The sequence below is a fragment of the Pleuronectes platessa genome, chromosome 15 (genome assembly GCF_947347685.1).
Source record: "Pleuronectes platessa chromosome 15, fPlePla1.1, whole genome shotgun sequence".
In the NCBI taxonomy this organism is placed as follows: Eukaryota; Metazoa; Chordata; class Actinopteri; order Pleuronectiformes; family Pleuronectidae; genus Pleuronectes; species Pleuronectes platessa.
The window spans coordinates 7,769,170-7,793,794 of NC_070640.1; the positions used below are offsets into that span (position 1 = coordinate 7,769,170).

Here is a 24,625-nt window from a genome sequence, read left to right on the forward strand (position 1 = left end):
GATGTAAACACGCATCACTGATAACTGTGGCGACTAACTCTGGACTTATGATGCATTTCTAGGCCCTTCCCCCCCACAACTGTGGCACGTAAAATGGCTTCCTAGTGAAAAAAAAGGCACATCAGCTGTCCCTTCATTTCTGGTGGAACTAAACCAGACACATAAGCTGCTGTTGTGTTTCTCTTGTGCGCAATTATAGTGTTGAAGTAAATCAGGGATTGGGATTTTAATTTAGGGGAGGGAGGGGGACTGGGGGGGGGGTGCTGAGGCGTATCATAAGAAATAGAGAATACGTGCGGAGGTTGCAGCACAACAAAGTTTCTGATCGTCACTGTGAGCAAATTACACACAGTTTCTAGGCCTGGGATCAGCCTGGTAAAGATAAAGAAACTGCAGGGAACCGAAACCTATGTTACTCATGTTTCAGTCGTGCAGCTTTGATAGTTTAAATCCCCGAGCTGAGTTGTGTAAACGCTGAGTAAACAAAGTGAGCTGCCTCTGTGTATCAGGTGTATTTAAAGCCTCGTTGTACACACGTGTATATGTTCTAATCCATAACACACACTGGCACCAGTTGGCAAACCAGTTCGTTTTGTGAATGTCTGAACAGAGCAAGCAGACGTCATGAGTTACCATAGCAGGAACAAAAACACGACCACTTTCCCAGCGGTGTTTATCTTACCTTTCGACCGCAGAGCGCCTTAGCATGAGTCAAATTAAAATCTAGCGTCGATGTCATTTCAATAATCGATAATGTTTGCTGTCAGCGGAAGTTAAAAGTGTCTACGAGGAGCGGTCGGTGTAGCCGGAGGTTAACTACCTACAGGACTACCTGCATTAGCATCCCGTTAGCTAGCCGGACGCTGCTAGTGGCGTTCCGGGGCTAAGCTAGCGGCTGGCTAGCCCCCGAAAGCACTGATATTTTCCGATGAGATTTAAACTAACCGTCCCCCCGGATGGAAGATTAATATCAGCCCCAGCAAGTCACCAAGCAGCGTCTCCTGTGACCCTCGGCATCCTTACCTCTTGTCTTCTTTTTAGGCCCAAACCATTCTAGCTGCTGGAAAAGCTCTTTTCTCTTTGTCTTTTCCACTTCCAGTCTCACACGCAAAATGGACTCAGCAAGACGCCGTAACAGCGAAACCCCTCAAACTACATGGACGCTCTCCATGTCGGGCCTCAAAACGCGTCGGCTCGTCGAGCGGGGACCGGCAGGGCACGATGTAGTGAGTCGTTCATTTTGTTGTTGCTGCACAGAAGTGTCTGGTAGGTGAGGCTACAGCTAAGTTCAGTCGCCAGCAGGTACCACAGACAGGACTGGATGCATGGATGGCAGCGAGCGGCGCCGCCTTCACTGCTGTCGGAAATGTTACAACCAGCCACCTATACTAATACACGTGACAGGGGAAGTTAATGGGTCCTGAACGTTTCTCTATTTAAGATAAAACAATACCAATATACACCACCTGAGAAGATATAGGCTTTGTGGTGTTTTATTCAACTTTAAAAGACAGAATAAGTATTGACAAACACATCCAGAGTCAAAAGATATTCACAAATCATCGATAAGGAACTCGAGTCAAGTCAAATTAACCATTTGCAATGACATGTCCATGTATCCAAGCCACAGACTGTATATCAAGCCATGTATTCCTACATTTCTCTTGAAAATATATCTATCTATCTACTATTTATCTATCCAACTATCAGTCGATCGGTCAGTCAACCAATTAAGCAATCAATCTCTCTTTATCTATCTATCCATCTATCCATCTATCTATCTATCTATCTATCTGTCAATCGGTCAGTCAACCAATTAATCAATCAATCTCTTTCTTTATCTATCTATCTATCTATAAATCAATCAATTAATATATCTCTCTCTCACCCTATAATTGGATTCAAACTAATCTGATCTAATCTATGAATAATGGTGATATTTCCCACACACTTTGAATGCAGCACTGCTGTGACGCACAGGTTGCTCAGAGTTGACGTTCAGCGGAAATCTCTGAGAGCGTCTCATTGTTCCCGGTACTCAGAGATCTAATTTTAAATCGACAGTTTAACTACTACACTTTTGTACTTTAGCTAATAAATAAGTTCATTCACACTCCTGGTCTCCTCACTTCCATCAAGAATTTATATTTGATTTATCTCATTGACTTCAAACCTTTTTTTATGACTTTAATGTGCAAACTTTTTTTTTGTGTTTTCTTTTACTTTATTACTTGACCCACAAGTTAAAGACCTCTTGTAGAAACCTGGTCAGATTCATATCACTTAAAGATGAATTATAAAATAAGAAGCTGCTTAGCGACCCTGTGATCCACAGATTTTATTTATCTCACTAGGTTTTGGCAATTTGAAAAGTTAATGTGATAAGTTTTAAAGTAGATTATCAGGTGGGGTTAATAGATTATCTGCCTTTTATCAAACTCTGTTTAAGGCCATAGTGTTGAGCACCTTCCTAAATAAAGCAGTTTTTAATCAAGTTATCAAAAAAAGATATTCTAGATATTGCTACAACACAGGCTTCTGGTTTGCATGATATTTAATGGCAACCTAGATGCAACAAGGTTCATATTCATATAAAATCAGAACCTCTGGAGACATTGGTTTAAAAAATATTAAAGTTTAGGTCGGACTGAAATAATAATCATACAAAAAAAGATAATTTCTTCAAGGTAAGACTTTTTGCATAGGATAAATAAAATACATTAAACTATCCCCTCCTTATGGATATTCCATATACACATACTCACCATCATTGTGTTTGCATAGGGTGTGGTCTCACAGTGAGATGCTGTTTTTCAACAATATCTTCTATGTAAATTCATTACGGTGCATTTTCACTTTGACAAAATTAACAATTCTAAAAAGATCAAATACAAAGAGCCTTCACAGCAAAAACAAGGTGAGTTTATTTTACAGTGAAACAATGGATTTTTATAGGGACAGGACCATTTAGATAAAAAAAAAAAAAAAAAGAAATTTCACTTTGTATCCTTTAAAATGTATTTTCTTAATGTCTAAATATAACTAGGTGTGTTGTAGCCTTAATGATGTTATGAGCTGTACGTATTCAGTTTGCCTAAAAATATACTTTAGTACAAAAATCCAATCCAACATTACTGAACACACTAGTTTCCTCCTGGTATCTAAAATATATATATCCTCCTCAGTAGACTGACAATCTTGAGAAAATATCAAATTAGTAGAAGTCACTGGGGAAATGGGGTTTATGAAAACAGCACATTTAAACCTCAACATAATTTCTCTTCTCCTCCTTGTCTACTTCTACTAACAAAACTGTACAAGCAAGTAAGCAGCTGTGAGATTCCCAGCCCTATCCATGCAGATCCAACCAGCTGTGATTGGTTTGAGAGAAAAAAAAGAAAAAGAAAAGTGGACAGCTAAAAATGTACTCAGGGTGAGGGGAGTGGGGATAGGATGGCAATCACGAAAACCCACTCAGTTGTCTATTTCTTCTTTTTCTTCTTCTTTGGGGGACCTTGATCCGAGTCGCTGCTGCCTCCTGAGTCTGAGCTGTCTGAGGACGATGAGGAGGAGGAGGGCGATGAGGAGGAGCTGTCGCTGTCGCTGCTGCTGTCGCTGTCATCTGAAGAGGAGCTGGAGGAGTCGCTGCTGTCTGACGATGAGTCACTGGAGGAACCGTCGGAGCCACTGCTGCTGTCACTGGAGTCTTTAGTCCTGAGAGGTGAAGTGGCAGAGAGCACAGTGGTCACAAACACAGAAAACAGTTGTGAGGTTTCACTGCAGTGACGAAATGCTACACGGGCGGTGGTGGCTGTGGTTGCCGGAGCAAAAGAGAGGAAAAGCGGCTTCTTATCAACTTACTAGACTTACTTTGGAGTTTTAATACCTTGGTTATAGAAAGGTTAGAAACGCCAAATAAGTGTCACTTTGTGAGAATAAAAAATTGGGCAAACTGGAAAACTAGACCCAACCAATTAATCAGTTGGCCGATGCCGTTAACAACTTTATCCTGGTAACAACTTTATGTTTTATTTATTTTGTTTAACCTTGATTTAATCAGGACGGTCCCATTGAGATACAATATCTCTGATCAAGAATGGTAGCAATAAGTAAAAAAGATTACCAACAGGCATTGATGCGAGCTACTGTTTGTATTCTACTTTCCCGAAAATATTTTTCATAAAAAAATATATTTGCCCCTAAAAATCCACATCTGTCAGGCTCAACTGGAAATCTTGAATGCACATGTTATGTTCTGTCTGTTTGGACCAGTGGGGTCATGTGACAGGAAGAGCAGTCGGATTAGAGTTGCCAATCAATGCTTCGGTCTCATCTTGTGTGACACATTTAGTCCTGAGCGAGACACATCGTGGATGTAATGTCGTGCACAGTCACAGCCTCTCATGTCCTCTGACTGACGGCATCTGCTCCCCCCACCATAAGACCAGCATGGCCCACAACATAGCAGTCACACTGAATAAATAGGTTTTGCATAAACTAAATTAACCATTTGGTCATACGAGTTACACTTTTACATTTTTTGTGTTGCAATTGACGACCACATCTTCAACAATCAACCTTTGATAATAAGAGTCAGTGGTTTCCATGCTGAGGGGGTGGCTGCCCACATGACCAGGGGGAAGTTATGGATTTAGATGGCTTCAGCTGAATGGAGCTTTTGGTCACAGCAGACGTTTTGACTTGGCAAACACTGTGTAGCTAATAATATTATTAATGGCTGCATTGCACTGAGATAACTGCAGGAATAGAGCCATCGTAAAGGTTATTAGTTCCACCTGTGCGTCCGCGAGTCTTAAAACATCTGCTGTGAGAAAAAGCCTTCACATGTGATTCAGTCAAGAATGATAGAGAAAAAGATGAGTGAGGGAGGTAGAGTTGAACCATTGTTAAAAGTTACCACGTCCACCTGCACTTACCAGCTATGAAAAAACATCTGGGGTGAAAAAGGTTTATTACCGGTGATTAACAACAGTCACGGACTTGTCTGGGAATTCCAAACTTCATGTAAAATCTATTAATACCAGCCCATGAGCAATAGAACTACACAGAAACAATTCATTAATACAGCCACAGTACAATTTGTTAAGCATGCATTGAAAGAACTGTTTGAGGAAGCATTGCCTTTACAAAACGACTAGACAGTAAAACATTAAAACATTGTTTCTGGTCTACAAGATTTCTATTGAACTGTTGTGACTGACAGTGGTAAAGAGCCGCCACTAGAGGGCAGGTCTTCACATCAATTCACACATCTTTCATGTGACTTCAGTAAATCACGTGTTTGACCTTATACACGCGTGTGCAAATGACCCAAATTAATTCAAATACCAAGGGAGTTTAGAAAAGACTCAGTGGGACTCAAGGAGCCGAGTGCTGTTACATGTTCAAGACTAAAACCTTCAATGTGCTTACTTCCAAAGAATACCCTCATGTTGCTTTAATAAATTAAGTTATTCACAGTTTTCTTGTTACCTGACAGGGGTAACTTTCATACCACTGTGAGTGAGCACTCCTACTTCCTATCTTATAAACATGTATATAAACGTTTTGTTCATATTCAAATATGGAGGATTATTTCAACATTAAATTGCTTTAGAATTACAAGAAGCTTTTTTGCGCAACCTCATATCATTGAAATATTATTTTTATTTTGATATTGTGTAAAAATCGAGCACCTTTATTCATTTTGTCACATTAAAATATATATTATTTGAAGACAAGACATCCGACACTGAGAAAATATGCTTATTACTTACTTCTTTTTAGCTTTCTTCTCATTGGAGCCTTCACTTCCTGGTCTGTAAAGAGAGTATGTAACAATGGAATTAGTTGTATTTATCATTACATCCTCTAGATGGCAGTAAAAAGCAATAGTGTTTTAATTCAGTGATTCACTCCTTGACTCTTTGTTAGTATTTTTCAGAATATAAAAGAGGCTCCACTTAATCAGCAGGTGAAATGTGTGTTTTTACTGCTTTAACAACAACCATTGACTGATTGTTCACTGTTGCTCTGATGAGCCAAATTTCCTGGACTTACTGACAAAACAATATTGAGTCTGATCGTCCCTCTGACTCAAGACTGCATATCAGAGGAGTTAGTAGCTGTGATATATTAGAATTGTTGATTCTAGGAAAAGAGGAGTGAACTTTGCACACTGCAACACACTCCTAAAAATACTTGGAGCAGGAAATGACATAAATTGTCTATAAGAACAAAAATGTTGTGCTTCAAATACAGTCAATACGTAACTTGTGATTTCAGTACAGTACACGAACACACTAATGTAACTAAGGCTGGGGCGAGATTAGAGGAATCAGTGTGGAAAAGCTTGGCTCTTTAAAAGAGAGATTTAAAAGACATCAACAGATTCCTTTAGCAAGTCCGTTACACTCCAGATTCTTAAAGGCGTCACGCTCGATCACCCAAAAGCACTGTCACATCGTTCTCCTGAACAAACAGGTGGAGATTTATGTTATAATCTTAAACATGTACTTTAATGGCATAAAACCGAATCAGTAAAGGCCTGCCTTTCTGTCACTAGTGGTGAACTGGTGGAGGCGTCTTACCCAGTGTTGCTGAGAACTTTGTCGTCATTCTCCTTCAGTTTCTTTTTCATCTCGACTGTTCTCGAGGGTCTGTGCACATATTTCCTCTTCCCTGTGCATTCGTAGGTCCAGTGTCCCATCTCCAAACACTTCTGGCAACGCACATGTTGTTTGTTCGCCTCCCTGTGTGGAAGGAAAACAGAAGAATCTGAGTACAGTGTTTTCCATGATGCTAAGCACCTCAACTGTAGGGAAAAGGCAGACAACCACAGCTACAGCTACATTCCCTTGTAGTTTCATGGCTGATGAAGCTGTTGAAGGTTTGAATTCTCTTCCAGCTTTTGCAGATGCTTGTAAATGCTTTAAATCAACTCTCTTTAGCCTATACTTTCTTATTCAAACAACATATGGCTGTGAATTCTTACATGACTGCTGTCTAAGCTTTCATCCTTATTGTGAGAATTAGGTAACTCTTACAGGTTCTGGAAACATCCTTGCAGGAAGAAAGATTCTTTCACATGGGACAGGATTCAAACTCAAGTATTTTGTTCATGACTGAGACCACCCCAACCATATCTTGGTATTTTCTATTTGCTTTAATGATGTTTCATGTGTGCGGGTGGATTTTCCTTTCTTCTGCTTCTTGTTTCTGGCAGAAATATTTTATTGCTTTGTACAATCCCTTAAAAAACTGCCAAAATGATGCTGAACGACCCTTCCACTGAAAATGTCCAACACTTCCTTACTCATTTTATTTTGTTGACCAAAGTCTTGACAGTGATAATAAACCCACTGAGGCAGCTATCACCCTCTCTTCAGACTTAATGTGCCCGCTGTCGGGGAAATTTCTGTAAATAAATCATAATTCTATATTAGCAATATTCTGTATTTGATGCATTTAAAAAGGTGCTTTTTTCCCCCCCACCAATGTTGGTATTTATCAGGGACATTATCAGGAGCAGACACAGGTTGTGATCTGATCCATTCATCCTGGAGCGATGAAGACATCCTCCTTTCTCAAACAGCAAACCCCCAATTACCGTGTTCTGTTTAAATAAAATATACTGTATAGTCAGAATAAGTGGGACTATATCTGACTGTACTATATCTCCATGTCTACACGGGATTAGGATGATGCTATTGTCCACATGACTCAGTCCAACAGGCAAACATTTCAGTTGATATCGATTCACTTGGAGTAAACGGAAGATAGCTAATGTCGTATTAGCTGTTCAATATTAAAACAGCTCAGCCGTGAACTTAAGAGGCTGAATAAATGTTCACGGGCAGAAAAACATCCCTAAACTTGAACGATCATTCATTTTTTTTTGTTTGGTGAGACGGTGGCGCGCTGGTGTTGTGATTCAGCGCCGCGGCGTTCATTGTTATTCCGCTCAAACCTGAGGCCGGAGGCGGGACGAGCTCACAGTCAAAGTCGCAATCGACTTAATTACAGTTATATTCACAAAACACACGATCAGAGCAGCTGCAGCTCCAGTAAATCTACAGATACTCACGCTTGTCTCCGGGCGATTATCCTGTGCATGGGAGTCGCCATGCTGCGCTTCACTTTTTTCTCCTTCGTCGACAACGAATCAGTCCGTACTTCCGGTAAGTCTCAGGCAACCAGTGCTCTCTAACGGTACAAGTAGAGAACTGCAAGTGTGTCAACCAGTCATCTTGAATAAAATAAAAAATAAAGGATTCATTAAATAAAACATAAAAAACAGGATAAAACTAATTGTACATCACACTGTGAACACTTTATGTAAATTGAGTGATAGTTAAAACAAGGCTTATTTCCTGTTGCCAGTAGGTGGCGCCATCAGTATTATTACATACAGACTAATAGATCTGTTCAAGTAGGGGCTCTGATGTAGCGTGAGCAATTTTTGTTTCAATTGGACATTGTAACAACAACTTCATTTTCACACTGATCAGGAGGCGCTATGACCCTCAGGGAATATTGACAAATAGAGCGGTTCAGGCTTGAACTCTGATCATGAGACAGAAGTTTGGTGGTGATAGGACAATGCACAATGGAGTTATGACAACATCCTTCATCGGAACCTTCGTCGTACTTCAATGTTTACACGGTTTTGAGAATATTTCCCAATTCTGAGAGAGAGAAACAGAGAGAGAGATAGACGTCACCTTTGCAAGACATCAAGGATTCCTTCGATCTATGACCACTGACACTGTCACTGCAGGAGGGGAGTTGTCTGATGACTGCTCAGTATCAAAGGATTCATGGTCCATGTATGACCGAGGTACAGAACCTCTTGTTTTGATGGCGTGTATACAAACTTTGATGCCACACCACGTTCAAACTGTCTGACGAAAAATCTTTGAGTTAGTTTGTATCTTCATCTTTTTTATTCTCCAGAATACGTACATTTTCACCACTTTCAAATTTCCTGCAAATGTTTGTCATTTGAGCATGTTAAAGCCCTCTAAAAGCCAATTATTTGTCTGAATAAATAAAAAATTATAATCCTTACAATTTCAATAGGGCCTCCCACTGTTTCCTAATGTTCGGTGCTCGGGCCCTTATAAAACAAAACAAGCTACATTTAAATAATTGACATTTACTTATGTGGTGGCATAAGACTCATCCATCTAGCAATGACATTAGGGTTTGGGAGCTTCATTCATTAACACTAGGTGATCACAACAATTTTCATTGTACATTATAAACAATACAGACCACTGGTTATCGACATATTTATAGATACATAGGAAGCTGGTTAAGTATAAGATCATTATTAATTGATGACTTATGGAGAAGGGGTGAGATGAAATAAGTTTGTACTTCTTCTCACTCCTTTTCGAATGTGTAGATTAAATCATCAAGAATTAGATTTTTTTCCTCATCATTGATGGCAAATAATACTATTTGCTATTTTTTTTCTTCACTTGGTTCTGCATTTCAATATTTTTAATTCTACATAAAATAAATCGAAATAAATCAAAATGAATGAATGATGGAAACATTTATGTGAATGTAAAACAGTTTACACATTTGTTAATTGTTAAGTAATAGACTGCTGGCAATACTTGACATAATTTGGCAACATATAATAATATTACTACTACTACTATTAATCGTACTTCTACTACCACTAATAATAATGATAATAATAATAATAGTAATTTTACACATACTAATACTACTTCTAAAATTTATAATAGAAAAATATATCCATGCATCAGTGTTGAGCATTTGTATAAACACTATTTAGAATTTAAATTGTTTATTTCCCCTTATTCGTTTTCTCATGTTGGTGTACATGTGTAGTTGTTTTTCTCATTTAAAGATATGATCCTTTATGGACACAGATTATGAAATAGACTATCATTCCCCAACAGCAACTAATCCCGGGAAAATTCACACTGATTCTCTTTGGTCTTCTTTGTGCAATGTGGGTCGGAATAAACCCTGAAGTGTTTCAAAATGTCCACAGATATTATTTCCCCTTAAAACCTCGAGCATTGGAGAACAACCTCCCACATGGTTGTAGAAAAGTCCAGAGCGATCTGGAACTGCGCAAATCTCGCGATGGTTGCAGACGAGAAGACCGTATCACCCCCTTGCCGCTGCGGCCAGCACAGATCAGAGACACCGGTAACAGTCGGCGCTGTGGATTAGGACCTGGAGGATCCCGATTTAACACGGAGACAAACGACTTACTCCTCCACCTGACTCCCACATCCTCTTACAGCCGCCGAGAGCGCCTCCATCTTTTTCCCCACTTCTCCTCCAGACTCCGCTGAAGCCGGGGAGACGAGACGCAGAGCAGGAACATGTCAGTGGTGGGCTTCGACCTGGGCTTCCAGAGCTGCTATGTAGCTGTAGCCCGGGCGGGAGGCATCGAGACGGTGGCCAACGAGTACAGCGACAGATGCACACCGTGAGTACCCGCAACACACGCAGTTATCCCCGGGGCGTGCGGGGTGGGGGAACAGATGCGGGAGGAGGCGAACGCTTGTAAGAACCGATAACAGGTGATGCACGTGAACGCAGCTCACTCAATGGCCACCCCCGTTTTCTGCGCAACGTGAACCATGTGCTGGATAATTAATATGAATTAGACTGCGCGTAAATCAATGGAACGCTCGCTAATATTGCAATGGCGGATGTAAAAATATATTTTTACTGAATCTTTGAAGCACGCAGCCTCGTTCATCCCCACCCCCCCGTTAGCTCGTTAGCTAAGCCGAGTTTTTAACTAACGTGACAGTGCTGCTTCAAAAAATGGCTTTCCTTGCCCGTTGGATACACTCACGCGGGCGGTGTTTATCTCCCTCTTTCTTACTGTTGAAGAGCGCGTGAAGGCGTTAGCTCCGACCAACCGGCGTGTCCCGGTGTGATAAAGTGTGCGTCCCCCATTACGTCCTCCATGACAGCATCATCCAATCGCTTGTTGGAACATTCTAGATAATTTAAAGAAACTGGTTCATCTTTGATGAATCTAATCTTATTTAAAATATTTTGAAATGTCGTCATTAAAGGGTTTATGTGTTGAGTTCAGTTTATTTACCTGACGAAGAACACATTGTACCAACAGTAGTTTTATTATGATACAATGTATTTCTTAACTAATTAATAACGGAAAGATTTATTATTATGGACAATATTTCAATTACTTAATAAGAATTTGAATATAAATCGATTGAGGTAAAGTCATGTGGCTGTATAAATTATCATAAATTAATATTGAGATTTCATTTATTCTATGAAAACATTTTTGGTGGATTTGTTTTCATAGAGGATCAAATGAATAAGAAACATTACCTGGGATTTTAGATGAATTATCAATCAAACCTGTTTGTAACAGACGAGTAATTACTGAAGCAATAGGTGCATTTATTGGATTAGTTAATCGAGAGAAATATCAGTTTATCTATTGTAATTCAAATAATTTTGCATCTTCAGTCTATCTGCAGCATTAAAATGGCAAAGAGTGTTTTGTTTCTTTAAATTTTGTTAATATTATATCAGATCACCTTATGTGAAACATGGTAGGGATTGAATCTCTAAGACTTAATATTTATGCAAAAGAATAGTCATTTATTCAGTAATAAACATCGCCTTTTAGAATCATGATCTTAAAATAAGCCTGTTGAGCAATTGTTAAAGGTCTTGAAATTATCCACCATCTTTTCAACTTTCATTTCTATTCTTAAATGATCTCAGAATGTTTTTGTTCTCCTGCGTCCGGCCCCTCGCGTCACTATAAACAACTACTTTGTTCCTGGGTCAAGTTGTGGCCAAGCATTTCCCGTTGAGTCACTTTTCCACGAGACCTGACGCACTGAGTCGTCTTCTTGGACATCACCAACTGCACTTGTTTGTGTTGACAGCGACCGTCGCTCTGACATCTGCGCTTGATAGGTGTGACGATAGCAGGCATGTTTAGACCCAACCCGCTGGGACACAAGTGGACTGACCACACCACTTCACACTGTGTTTATAGTGTGAGAGATAAATCCTAACAAGCTTTTGTGCAGACACAAATGGTTGGAGGAAGAATTGAATTAAGAAAGCTGAAACCTTGATCACATATATTTATATATACACACATGGTATTTTACTTTTAGGCAAACCCAAACAAACTGCTAGTGTTGCCACTGCAGACCTGGATTATTGCCTCTTTACTTTAAGTGGGTGGGGCTCAGAATTGCCATGTGTAGGCATGATAAAATGGGCGTTATAATCTGTTTTGATTTGGGCTATTCACAATTAGATGGAGGATTGAAAAGAGCATTTTTTTAATAACGTGTCATGTATCTTAACACGTCTTGTTATCTTGCAGGTCATTTGTATCGTTTGGACCACGAAATCGATCCGTAGGAGCAGCTGCAAAAAGCCAGGTAAAATCAGTCCCTTTCCCCAGAGGTCTTTACGTTACAATGCAAAAAGTTAAAACCGCCTCAAGGTTAATTATCGTTGTCTTAACTTAATTTTTCCCTCCTCTTTTACCTTTTTCACGATGTCCAGGTGGTGACCAACTGTAAAAACACGGTGCAGGGCTTCAAGCGATTCCATGGCAGGGCGTTCTCAGACTCCAATGTCCAGGCAACCAAGTCTAACCTGGTGTATGACTTGGCAGAGATGCCCTCTGGATCCACTGGAATAAAAGTAAGATTAAGAGAACTGACATGCTTTTTTTTCTTCTTTAGAGATTAGTCATTTATAGCAGTTTGTGAAGTAAGAGTGTGTTTTACTGATTATTTTCAGTGTTACTTTACGCAGGACTAAGCCAAATAAATCCCAAATAAAACATTTACTATCTTAGAAAACCCGGCTTTACTAGCTTACTCCTGACCTTACTGCTTTATTCACTGTTACCTTTTGTGCTCCAAGAAGAGTCACACATAATGCTCTTCTCTCTGAATCATAGCTTTTCCAAATTATCTTCCTATTCTACCCAGACCTCTATGCTTTCATACTTTAAAACAGCCTCTTCTACCTCTCTCTCAAGGAGGTGCATTTATTTTCTGGCCACTTCATCTCTTTATGACATTATTTTGTCGTTAAAAATAATGGACCTTGAACTTAATTTAATGCCTGAATAGGAAAACTTATCAAATGTTTGTTGCCATCTGATTGCTTGTGTTTGGTCTCAAACGTACTCTCAGTTCTTGCAAGGACTGAAATGAAAGGTGATGTTGTTGTTGTCAGTTTTTGAAACAATTTGTCTTCCAACTCCAGGTGATGTACATGGAGGAGGAGCGGGTGTTCAGCATCGAGCAGGTCACTGGCATGCTGCTGACCAAACTGAAGGAGACTGCTGAGAGTGCACTGAAGAAACCAGTTGCAGACTGTGTGATCTCTGTAAGCATTCCTGTGGACGACTGCAACCATTAAACAGCTTCAGCAGGGTGTCTGAACATCTGCATAATCTTGCTTATCCCAATTCAACTGGATATAGTTATCTAATTGCTTTTAGGCCTTTTAATGTCGGCAGAGGTGTTCCTTTACGTGTTGAATCTCTGCACACAGATTACTCAAAGACATTACACAGACTTCAAAAGACCTATGACTCACTTTAAATTCTGCACTTTATGCCAGTCTCTGTGTTTAATTGGAGAACTGCATCACATTTACATCCCGATTTTATAATGGCAACTATTAATGTCATCCTCTCGGATTTTCTAGCACTCTGGGTGAAAAATAAATGTTCGGCGAAATATGCCTTCAACGTCTATAAATGTATTACCACCTGCTCATGTGACAGGTTGATCCCTTAACCAGATGTCCTGTCTGAAAGCTTTATTTCCTCTCTTGCACCTTGTTGGTGATGGGTGGGAAATGTGTGTCTCTTGCTCTGCTCGGTACATGAAATTACCACCAGCATCTGTTATGTAATATGACTGGTCTCGCACAACATGGCTGTTACCTTCGCTGGGCCTAAATCGACAGTTTACATCATCCCCAGTTATGGATAATATGTTTTTATTACTGGGGCCAGCAGCTAAATTTAACTCTTGAGCTTTTCCACAAGGAGATGTTTTGTTTTGGCACCCGCAGCAACTAACTCTGTAATGTTATCCAGACATCTTGTGATGCCGGCCGTTCTCACATCATTAGTGCTCAAAGTAATAATTAACATACAACACATGAAGGATAACTTTTAGCCTTTGGACACATGTGGCATGTTATCATTGTCCAACAGTGTTACCATTTTATGATCGCTAGTTAAAGAGAAAATGTCTCATTCTGAAACTGCAAATGACTCTAAATAATACTTTGTGTTGATGCTGTTTTTCTTCTCCTTGCAGGTCCCGAGTTATTTCACCGATGTAGAGAGGAGGTCAGTTATTGATGCAGCTCAGATCGCAGGCCTCAACTGTCTCCGACTAATGAATGAGACCACTGCAGGTACATGGAAACACAGTAAACCCTGCGCTGGACTCACAGGCAGCATCTGCATTATATATCCCATATTGGTCTTTTTAGCTCCACATGGGAATTATAGGGATTATATTACATAGATTAAAGAAGCTGTGAGAAAGTATTGAGTAAACAGCTTCTATCAAGATCGAGAGTTGGAAAGGCACTATAGCTGTATATCCATGTAGCTATCATATTGGTGTAGATTTGTAATAAACATGCAGAAATTGAGATTCATATTTTAATTGAAACGAAGGATAAACTAACCTCATTTATCTGTTTATTGCAGTGACTCTGGCATATGGAATCTACAAGCAGGACCTGCCGGCTCCAGAGGAGAAGCCCAGGATAGTGGTGTTTGTGGACTTGGGCCACTCCGGTTACCAGGTGTCAGTTTGTGCCTTCAACAAGGGAAAGCTCAAGGCAAGTGATGAATAATTTGTGTCTACTTTGAGAAGCAATACTGAACAGGAAAAGGTATCGGGGCGGGTTATGAGGATACATCAATACTGGAGGTTGTCGGGTTTGAGAAATGTGGGATTCTTTTTCCTCATGGGTTCAAACTGATTTAATCATTGCCTTATTTGTTCTAATTATGTGAACAAACTTTTTTGACTGTATAATACAATTTAATATAAAATATTTTAGATAACCTCCATCGATCAATTCTTTAATCTTCACTTAAATAACTAATTTAAGTTTTTTTTGTTTGTAAAATGAAATGTCCATCCTGTTTTTTAAAAAAATCTTTTTCTTGATCTAATTTTCTTTTATTCTGTTTTCAATCCGTTTTTGCAACTTTTTTTAATCTTAAATCACTGAAATAGTTTTTTTCATCCCTTATCTTCTGATTTTGGTTTTATTTTGTTAGCCCATCGTAGCACACTGTAACAGTTTTTCTGCCTGTGGAGTACAGTGCTTTACATATAAAGATTGTAACTTTTTAGAAATCCTACACATATCGTGTTGTAGTCTAGTGTTTATGAAACTAATTGTTCCATATTTTAATAATTTACTCCTTGGTTCCCTTCCTCAGATCCTGGCTACAGCATTTGATGCAGAGCTCGGTGGGAAGGACTTTGACGACATCTTGGTCAACCACTTCTGCGAGGAGTTTGGAAAGAAGTACAAACTGGACGTCAAGACCAAACCCCGGGCGCTGGTGAGGCTCTACCAAGAGGCTGAGAAGCTCAAGAAGCTGATGAGCGCCAACTCCTCCGACCTGCCTCTCAATATCGAGTGCTTCATGAACGACATCGACGTTTCGGGCAAACTCAACAGGTGAGCTGCGAAGCTACTTAACGAAATAAAAGGACAAAGATGTACTACAAATCATCGATGGATGTTTGGATTCTTGGTGGGGCTGTTTATTTATATTGACTAATAATAATAAAGCTATATGTCTTCCTTATTTATAGATCATTTATTGATATTATTATTTTTTCATTGGTTTAGGGTATTTTACAGCATGCTGTTTATAGTTAGGTGCAGATTACAAATTGTGTTGATAAATATAGAAGTAACTCGTAGAGGTATACATCTGCTTGTGACGCTGTTAGCTCCTCTCCACATTACCGTGTGTGTGTATGTGAGTCTGAATCTATTAATAATCTATTACCATGTGTCCCCAGAGGTCAGTTTGAGGAGATGTGTGCGGGGCTGCTGGCCAAAGTAGAGGGTCCCCTGCGCAGTGTCATGGAACAAGCCAGTGAGTACATATGACTTTAATAGCAGCTGGACTATCCCCGTAAGCACACGCAAACTAGACTTAAATGAGGCTCCGTCATGTGCTTTGCTGAGACAGCCCTTCCCTCAGGACACTAGGGGCATGCCTGCCTCCGATTAATGCTTCCTCTCTATCTCTGGCTGCTCTTCCTTTTTCCATGCTAAGCAGTAATATAGCTCTAAGTAATGAAAATATATCAGATATGCCATTTTAAATAGGTAATACATTTTATTTTATACACAAGTTTCTTCCATTCAGCCTCTAGACTGTTTCACTGTCTTGACTTAACAAGCTCTGTTGTGCGTCATCCTTATCTCCTGCTTCCTGTGTCCAGAGATGAAAAAGGAAGACATCTATGCAGTGGAAATCGTCGGTGGTGCCTCCAGAATGCCCGCCATCAAAGAGCGGATTAGCAAATTCTTTGGCAAAGAGCTGAACACCACCCTGAACCTAGACGAGGCAGTGGCCAGAGGCTGTGCTCTGCAGGTACAGATCACCTGTCGTCACCAACACTGTGGTCACAGATGGCAGACTCACCTTCTGACAGCAGAGATAAGCGTGTGGGGGGGAAAGCTCAGACACATCTATACAAGCTCACATTCTTAATTGTGGTTGAATGTCATATTTATGCAGAAAAGTTATTTTAAATAACTTCATTAATATAAACGGGAAGAAAATATGAATCATTGGCTGATGATGGTAGCACAAATAAACTAGAAATTTAGCGTAAAGAGATCTCTCTTCTAGTCTTTGTTAAAGGTCTCTCTTCAGAGTTACTGACTCTGGATCAGCAGTGTTTCTTATGTCAGTGCTTTCTTTCAAATGACTCAGCCTCATCTACACTCATTTTGTAATTGTCTTCTTTCTCTTCTCCTCAGTGTGCCATCTTGTCACCAGCCTTCAAAGTCAGAGAGTTCTCCATCACAGACGTTGTCCCCTACTCCATCGCCCTGAAATGGAATTCCGCCGCAGAGGACGGAGTGAGGTACGATCTGTGTCTGAAATGCAGCTGGGTCTTTGTTTGACTTCATGTTTGAATATCTCTCTGCAGCCTTGGCCAGTTGCCCTCTCATTTTACAAAATCATCTTGGAATCCTATCTGTTTCATTAACTGTTGCTTAGACAAAGCTATGGTATGATCTGCTGCAGATTAGGAGCCAGCCCATCTTACTGTCTTCAGTCTCTCATGGATCTCTTCCTGTTGTGTTTTCAGTGATTGTGAAGTTTTCCCAAAGAACCACGCAGCTCCCTTCTCCAAAGTTTTGACCTTTTATCGGAAAGAGCCGTTCACCCTCGAAGGCTACTACAACAACCCGAAGGAGCTGCTGTGCCCCAGCACCGCTATAGGTACTGCTAGTTCACCATCAGTGGTCAGAATGAGTGTGGACATTGATTATGGAATAATTTTTCCTTTTTATTCAATTTGTTTAGGTAATTCAACAAAGTGTACGTAAAATGAAAAAGTTGTAGGTGTGACCGGAAAACATCTAAAGATTGTCAGGTGTAAACAACTTGCCCACAGTTATTTTTTGACAACTTTAAACAAATGTATTGATCCTTTTTACTCCCAAGACATTTTTAATTATGTTGCATGTTTATTATAACGCCTTGATAATTTCATTTAGATGTTCCTCTAATTCAATCTAGTTTATTATTTATTCTTAATTTAAGATATTTTCACCTGTTCTGACCTTTGCCCTGTTACTTTGCCCTGCAGGTCAGTTCCTTATCCAGAATGTGGTTCCGCAGGCGTCTGGTGAGAGTGCAAAGGTCAAGGTGAAGGTTCGGGTCAATGTCCACGGGGTGTTCAGCGTATCGAGCGCGTCCCTCGTAGAAGTCATAAAAACAGCTGAAGGCGAGGAGCCAATGGAGACGGACCAGACAGTGAAGGAAGAGGAGGTCTGTATATTGTGTGTATTTGTGCTGGGTGTGTGACACGTGTGGCATACTGTCTGTGTTTTGCTTGACTTCTCTGAACGGAAGGAAAACAAGTGTATTTGGTGATTCTGATTAGGAACCCTAAGAGTTTGGTTTTGAAACTGTAGGTAATGCAATATAATTTCAGTTGGTTGTTTCTTTCATTATGGTGTCAGAACAAAATGCAGGTGGATCCTGAGGATCAGAAAGTTCAGGCTGGAGACAACGGAGAGAAGAAGTCTGAGACAGAGGAGATGGAGGTAAAGTTGTGTTGGACGATAGGGAGATCCGAACCCAATGTTTTTATTTTATACATGGCATAATTATATTGTTCTCTATGAGTTGCCATAAATCCAGTCAACTTTGAAATGAAGTCCACCCCTTTTTGATGTAAAGGAAAAAAAGGAACGCTTACAAAGTCGAGGAGAGCTACAAGTCAGAATTTTTGTGCGGCTTCAATTCAGTGAGAATGGGAGATAACCTCAATGTCTTTGTGGCCACACAAGTATTCAATAGAATCTGAATATAATCAAAAATACTTAATAAAAGGTTTACAGTTTCACAATTGTTAACACACGTTTTTCAAAACAATAACGGCTTTCTCAAAACTGCACACAGAAAACTGAAAACCTCAAACACATAATGCTAAACCTGACACTCCCTTTGCAAGATGACTCTTTGCCATCAAATCTCTTAACTGTTCACAAAATGGAACTCGTGTTTTCATTTGGTATGCACAGCCATATTTTCTAATGACACACACATGCCATTCATTGAGTACACAAAACTAAGCATTTGCTGCACACTACCAAGCATTTACAGCACACTGAAGTGCAAAACTGAAAACACAATCATCGAAATGGAACACACCATATGAATGACAATGACTCTGGACAATCAGCCATTTCTACTTTTGAAAAATGTCTCAGTGTAGGCCTTTTTTCATAGTCAAACATAAAACAGCACACAAATATGCATCAAAAAAAGGTTTATTCAGTACACACAGAACAGTACTGTAAACTGGCCTGCTCAATCCCCCCTCCTTCACAAAAATGAATTAGGCATCACGCTTCCGGTTCCTGTCTGGCCAGAGGGCCTCATCCACATCACAGGCAATGTTCTCCCTGTCCAAGCAGCGTTAGAAGAAATGCCGGAAGTGGCGCATGAAGCTCTGACAGGCCTCGACACTCACGTCGCCACAAGACTCCTCCATGGCCTGGAGCAGTAGGACCCGCTCCTGTGGGTTCCGTTCATACACCTTCCACCTACAAGCTGAAAATAATTCCTCAATGGGATTCAGGAAAGGAGAATAAGGTGGAAGGTATAGAACGGGAAAATGTTGGTGGTCCTGGAACCACTCACGCACTTGAGCAGCCCGGTGGAAGCTCACATTGTCCCAGATGACAACGTGATCGATCCGCTGTGGGTCATCTATCTGGCCAGGTGGTACCAGCAGGTCATGCAGGCCATCCAGGAAGATCAGGAGACGGGCAGCTTTGTAAGTCCCTAGGTGGGCATGACGGTGCAAGATCCCATGGTGATTCATTGCAGCACACATTGTGATGTTCCCACTATGCTGGCCGGGGACCTCAACAATGGCCCGCTGGCCAATGGCGTTTCTGCCCCATCGCCTCCTGTTCACCAGGTTGAATCCCACCTCATCAATAAAGATGTACTGGTACAAGACATGAGCTGTGTCATGCTCCTGGATCCGCTGACACAGACAGCATGAGAATGCAAGTTACAGTATGGACACAGAGAGGTCAACACAGTGGGCTACAGTGAGACACTTCTCTGGTTGTCGATATCTTCCAAGTTCTCCATTGTTCATCAAACAAACCAGAGGCTCAAGGCACTTTTATGCTGCAGTCCTGATTGCAAATTGCTTTGTGTGTTGTAGGTTGATGCTTTAAGATTTTACTTGAGAAGTGTGTGCAACAACTGAACATTGTGTGTAGTGTTTTGACAACAAGGTGATGTGTAATTGACATCAGAGTGTAAAGAAGGAAAGTCAGAGTCTAATGCAGATAAGGGAGTGTGAAGTAGTGCCAAATTGGGTCGAGCGATTGGTACATGAAGTGAAGGTTGTGCAAATTGTGCAGAATTTTCGCTTTTTGTGTGTTAACAACTGAGAAAAACTGTAACGCAGCACAACTGCACCAAAACCAGTGGTGTTCTAACAAGCCTTGATGATGAACTTCTAAGAAACACACACACACACTAACACACACACACACTAAAGCAGCAGTATTTGCTCAGAATTTAATGATTTGTTATCTCACCTTTTGCAGACGACTGAGGATACCAAGCAGGAGAAGAAGAACGACCAGCCCCCGCAGGCCAAGAAACCCAAAGTGAAAACGAAGGCAGTGGAGCTGCCCATAGAGAGCAATTTGCACTGGCAGCTGTCCACTGAAGTACTAAATTTGTTGGTGGAGAATGAGGTAATGCTCTAAAACTCACCAGGAATGTCTCGCACGCACATGCAGTATTTGTCCAAGCAACTTTCTAATGAGACTTACTGGTACTAGCTTTTATTAGAAACGAGCAACTGTTGATCAAGTTATTATCATAGTTATATTATCTGATTATATAGTAAGGACGATGTTCTCTAAAACTTGTTGCAATTTGTATCTTGATCTTAAAAACGTGAATGTAGATTTTACTTCTCAAATTCTGAACACATTTACTTTTAGATTACAAAATGACCAACATTTTAGTCATGTTTGAATTGTTCTTATTATTATAATATTATATTTTAAAGTTGCACTGTGTTATATATGAAAATTACATAGTAGACTAACACCTTCACTGTGTCTCCTCAAGGGTAAAATGCTCATGCAGGATAAGCTGGAGAAGGAGAGGAACGACGCAAAGAACTACGTAGAGGAGTATGTGTACGACATGAGAGACAAACTGCACGGCAGCCTGGAGAAGTTTGTGAATGAAGCTGTGAGTATTAGATAGAGAAGACGAAAGGTCACTGCTCGGTGCACAGTTATAACATGCTGTAATCCAATGGACCATCCCCAATCCCCTTTATAGACTATCTGCCTGCACCTTGTTGGATTGCTATTATAATGGCAGATTTATCAGAAAGAAATAGAGAACACCGCTCTGCAGTGGAAACAGATCTGCGTGGACTCTTTCAGTTCACACACGAGCAGTCATCTGTTCGTACATCTATGTTAACACATCGTACGCCCACCTCTGTAGGTGGTTATCATTTTCTTTTCTTATTTTAAAACACCCTCACTTTAAAATAACAGTGAAGTATGCCATTAACTTCGGATCAGAGTTTTATTGGTCAATCTCGCTGTTGCTCTGCACTGCCTCAAGAGGGCAACTTGCCGACTCTTTGCCAGAGCACACCTCGTTATAAGCCACACAGCGCCTTGATGGGCACAAATGTAATTACTGTTAATGTTCGTGAAATGTGAATTTAATCTGATATTGTTTACCACTCGTAGGATCGTGATGTGTTCTCATTGAAACTGGAGGAAACAGAGATCTGGCTGTATGAAGACGGAGAGGACCAACAGAAACAAGTTTACATCGACAGACTGGCTGAGCTGAAGGTAACTAGGCCTGCAATGTATGAACTTTGCACATGGACACTTTTTATTAATCAACTTGTACTATTCTCATTTTAGAAAGGGCACTCAGAGATGCTGTCTATTATTTGATTATTCCTAGATAATAGAAATATTATAACATCGAACAACATGTTGTCATTAACTGACGAAAAATAATTAAAAAGATTCTTCAGTTGTTTGTTTTTCTGGATGTCTGCTTGACTAAATGTGATGTTCCTCTCTTTAGAAACTTGGTCAGCCGATCCAAGAAAGATACATGGAGGCTGAGGAGAGGCCAAAAGCATTTGAAGAATTTGGCAGACAAATCCAAATGTACATGAAGATCATTGAAGCTTACAAGGCAAAGGTAATGTGACACAGAGACACATGTTTGTTGACCTGTTAGATTGATTAGATAAGATATTTGGTTAGATTTTGATGGTGTGATGTTGGCTCATCACTTTCATTTATACTGTCTTTCATAACTAATATGAGGAATTGCTAAACGGGTTTCATATATAACCATTGAATCTCCTGACAGGATGAGCAGTACGATCACCTGGATGAGCTTGATGTGACTCGGGTGGAAAAGCAGGTGAACGACGCCATGGGCTGGATGAACGGCAAGATGAACCAGCAGAAAAGTCAGGACCTCAACCTGGACCCAGTGGTAAAAGTTCAGGAGATCAAGGCCAAGACTAAGGTACAGAGAGAGTGTTCAGGCCTCACATACACCCAACACACCAAAAATCATGTATCAACATAATATTTTAATCATCCTTGCAAAGCCAGCATACAGACTGTCATCCTTGTAGGACTCACCAAGCATTTTACTGTGATTAGGGGTAATTCACATCATATCCACTCCCGGTAGAAATGAGTTGAGTCTGGTTTCCTGAAGCTGTAATCAAGAACACCGACACGAGGGAAATTATGAAGCGTAGAAGTATCAACAAAGCACTTATTTATTCAGTGGAGTCACAATAAGAGCGTTGCTGTAGTCATGTTTGTATCGTGTATTTTTGATACCATCTAACCAATGGTAGAACAAATACCATCTCCACACAAAGTAAATCAATCTCTTTACAGCACATTCACACACACACACACACACACACACACACACACACACACACACACACACACATGGATACAAAGTAGATTGCAGTATCTGGACTTTCATGAATCTGTAGTTACAGAGGTGTATTGAGTTAAGCATGCAGTTTACATCCTCTACTCTCACAGGTCAGCTTTCTTCTGCTGTCTGTGCTGCAGCCGAACATCTCATTCTTTTTTAAATAAATTTGTAAGGCACAGAGGATTTGGGAGCTGGAGACTGACAATCAAAGTGATTGTGATTGGCTCTAACCCGGCTGTCGCTCCTGGCTATTGCACCCGGCTGACTGCGTTAGAGGATATTTCAATAAAGTTGAAACTTCCCCCTCTAGTGTCCCTGAGTGTGCTTTGAGTCGGTCAAGCTCAGCTGAGGATGCGTGGTGTCTCATTCACACTAAATAGCACCGGTTGCTCTCCTAGCTTCTTCTAATCCCTGCTACAATTTGCACTAGAAGCAAGTTTATTTGTTCCAATTTGTTATAGAAAGTAGATTAGTATAGAAATAAATTTGAAACTAAACGGGTATCGGAAGATAGTTACTTATTTGCCCTTCTTCTTCAAAATTTTAAATATTTCTTTTTTTCAGGAGCTTTACTCAGCCTGCAACCCTGTGATGTCCAAACCCAAGCCCAGGGTGGAGCCTCCTAAAGAGGAGAAGACCGAGAACGGACCAGTCAACGGGCAGGAGCCGACCGAGAGTCAGCCATCCAGTCAAGACAAAGCCACACCTGCAGGGACGGAACAGGAAACGGCAGAGAAAAAGCTCCCTGAAATGGACATTGACTAAGTGTTGCGGCTGCTACCCAAGCCTCACCTCCGTCTGTCCTGCTTCTCGCCTCTGGTTCTGTCGTTCTTCTGAGATTGTGATTGATGACACAGCAGCATCTCTCTTCTGGAGACAGACAGCAGCATCTCTAATCAATACAGTTCATACGTCAGCCTCCTCAACATGTCGTTTCTCATTTTCTTCAGAATACAAAAATCACACATAATATTAATATTGAATGGGATTACTTTATGACATAAAAGTTGTGAGTGTGTGTTTAAAAACTGCTTCTTCTGTATTTCTTTGTTTTATTCAGCAGCTCCTGAGGACATTTAAGCACCGAATGTTCAGTAGTTCTGGTAAACTAGTAATAAAGACAGGATTCTTGAAATTGTACAATATAATGGCATGTCTAAATACAGTTTAGGTACAGTGGCACTTGTAAACGAACGTGGATTGTTCCAAATTGTACATTACATTTTTTTCACAACAAATAATTGTAACTGCTGGAATGTCATGTATTTAGTTTAAGAGGAAAGACTGTTTTTTTTTGTGTTTACTTGTACTGTATGTTGGAACTAGATACTACAAGTTACCGTCATGCAGTATATAATCGTTTGGCTTTTTCTCATTTAAGAGTAATGGTCCATTGGTTGTTTTCTGGTAGCCTTGTATTGCTTTTTTCTACCCAACTGTGAATGCTGGTCTAACAAATCACCTTCTGGGTGCTGCTGTTGTTGCCACATCACAAAAAACTGAAATAAATCAAATTAAAAAAGCATATGAATTAATTGATGATTCCTGACATTTCTTTTTAGTCCTGTGTTAATAAATCTCATTTAGCCAAGAAAAATATTTGCAGATAGATTGAATGAAAAATAATCATTGGCTGTTTTTTTTACTACAGAAATGAAATATATAGGTAATACAATCTTTGTAAACAAATACTAATACGATTAGCTTATATATTAGTACAATCATAAATATTTGTGCCTCCCCGGTCCTGCCAGCAACTTTTTATTTTTTATTATTATATAAAAATACAGACAAATAAGGCAC

The 24,625-nt window shown here is 40.2% G+C and overlaps 3 protein-coding genes across 6 annotated transcripts in view; 1 reads left to right on the forward strand and 2 right to left on the reverse strand.

The window, feature by feature from the left end:
• Positions 1-1,355, reverse strand: part of aff4 (AF4/FMR2 family, member 4) — a 32,403-nt gene extending 31,048 nt beyond the window's left edge. The window contains exon 1 of one of the 3 annotated variants that reach the window (XM_053440846.1): positions 1,024-1,355. Coding sequence is in view for 1 of the 3 variants with exons in the window: in XM_053440842.1 (XP_053296817.1) it covers positions 683-708 (26 nt within the window). In the remaining 2 variants the exon portion in view is untranslated. Of the gene's footprint in view, positions 1-682; positions 997-1,023 lie in introns of those variants that run through there. The other 2 variants (XM_053440844.1, XM_053440842.1) reach the window with 2 other exon arrangements.
• Positions 1,356-2,900: 1,545 nt separating this feature from the next.
• Positions 2,901-8,241, reverse strand: zcchc10 (zinc finger, CCHC domain containing 10). Its single transcript, XM_053440840.1, has 4 exons — positions 8,087-8,241; positions 6,591-6,752; positions 5,778-5,819; positions 2,901-3,714 (listed from the first exon to the last, which is right to left on the reverse strand). The coding sequence occupies exons 1-4, from the start codon at positions 8,125-8,127 to the stop codon at positions 3,483-3,485; spliced, it is 477 nt and encodes a 158-aa protein (XP_053296815.1). The 5' UTR covers positions 8,128-8,241; the 3' UTR covers positions 2,901-3,482.
• A 1,886-nt stretch (positions 8,242-10,127) lies between these two features.
• On the forward strand, positions 10,128-24,357 carry hspa4a (heat shock protein 4a). Of its 2 annotated transcripts, XM_053440838.1 has the most exons (19): positions 10,128-10,480; positions 12,386-12,443; positions 12,571-12,711; positions 13,285-13,407; positions 14,355-14,454; positions 14,756-14,889; positions 15,503-15,747; positions 16,098-16,174; positions 16,527-16,678; positions 17,071-17,177; positions 17,406-17,539; positions 17,910-18,091; positions 18,286-18,369; positions 20,401-20,553; positions 20,936-21,061; positions 21,580-21,687; positions 21,932-22,051; positions 22,226-22,387; positions 23,387-24,357. In XM_053440838.1, exons 1-19 carry the CDS (start codon positions 10,374-10,376, stop codon positions 23,585-23,587), a joined length of 2,514 nt encoding a protein of 837 aa, XP_053296813.1. In that variant the 5' UTR covers positions 10,128-10,373; the 3' UTR covers positions 23,588-24,357. The 2 variants fall into 2 exon arrangements, with proteins under 2 accessions (XP_053296813.1, XP_053296814.1); XM_053440839.1 differs by lacking the exon at positions 18,286-18,369.
• The last annotated feature ends 268 nt before the right edge of the window (positions 24,358-24,625 follow it).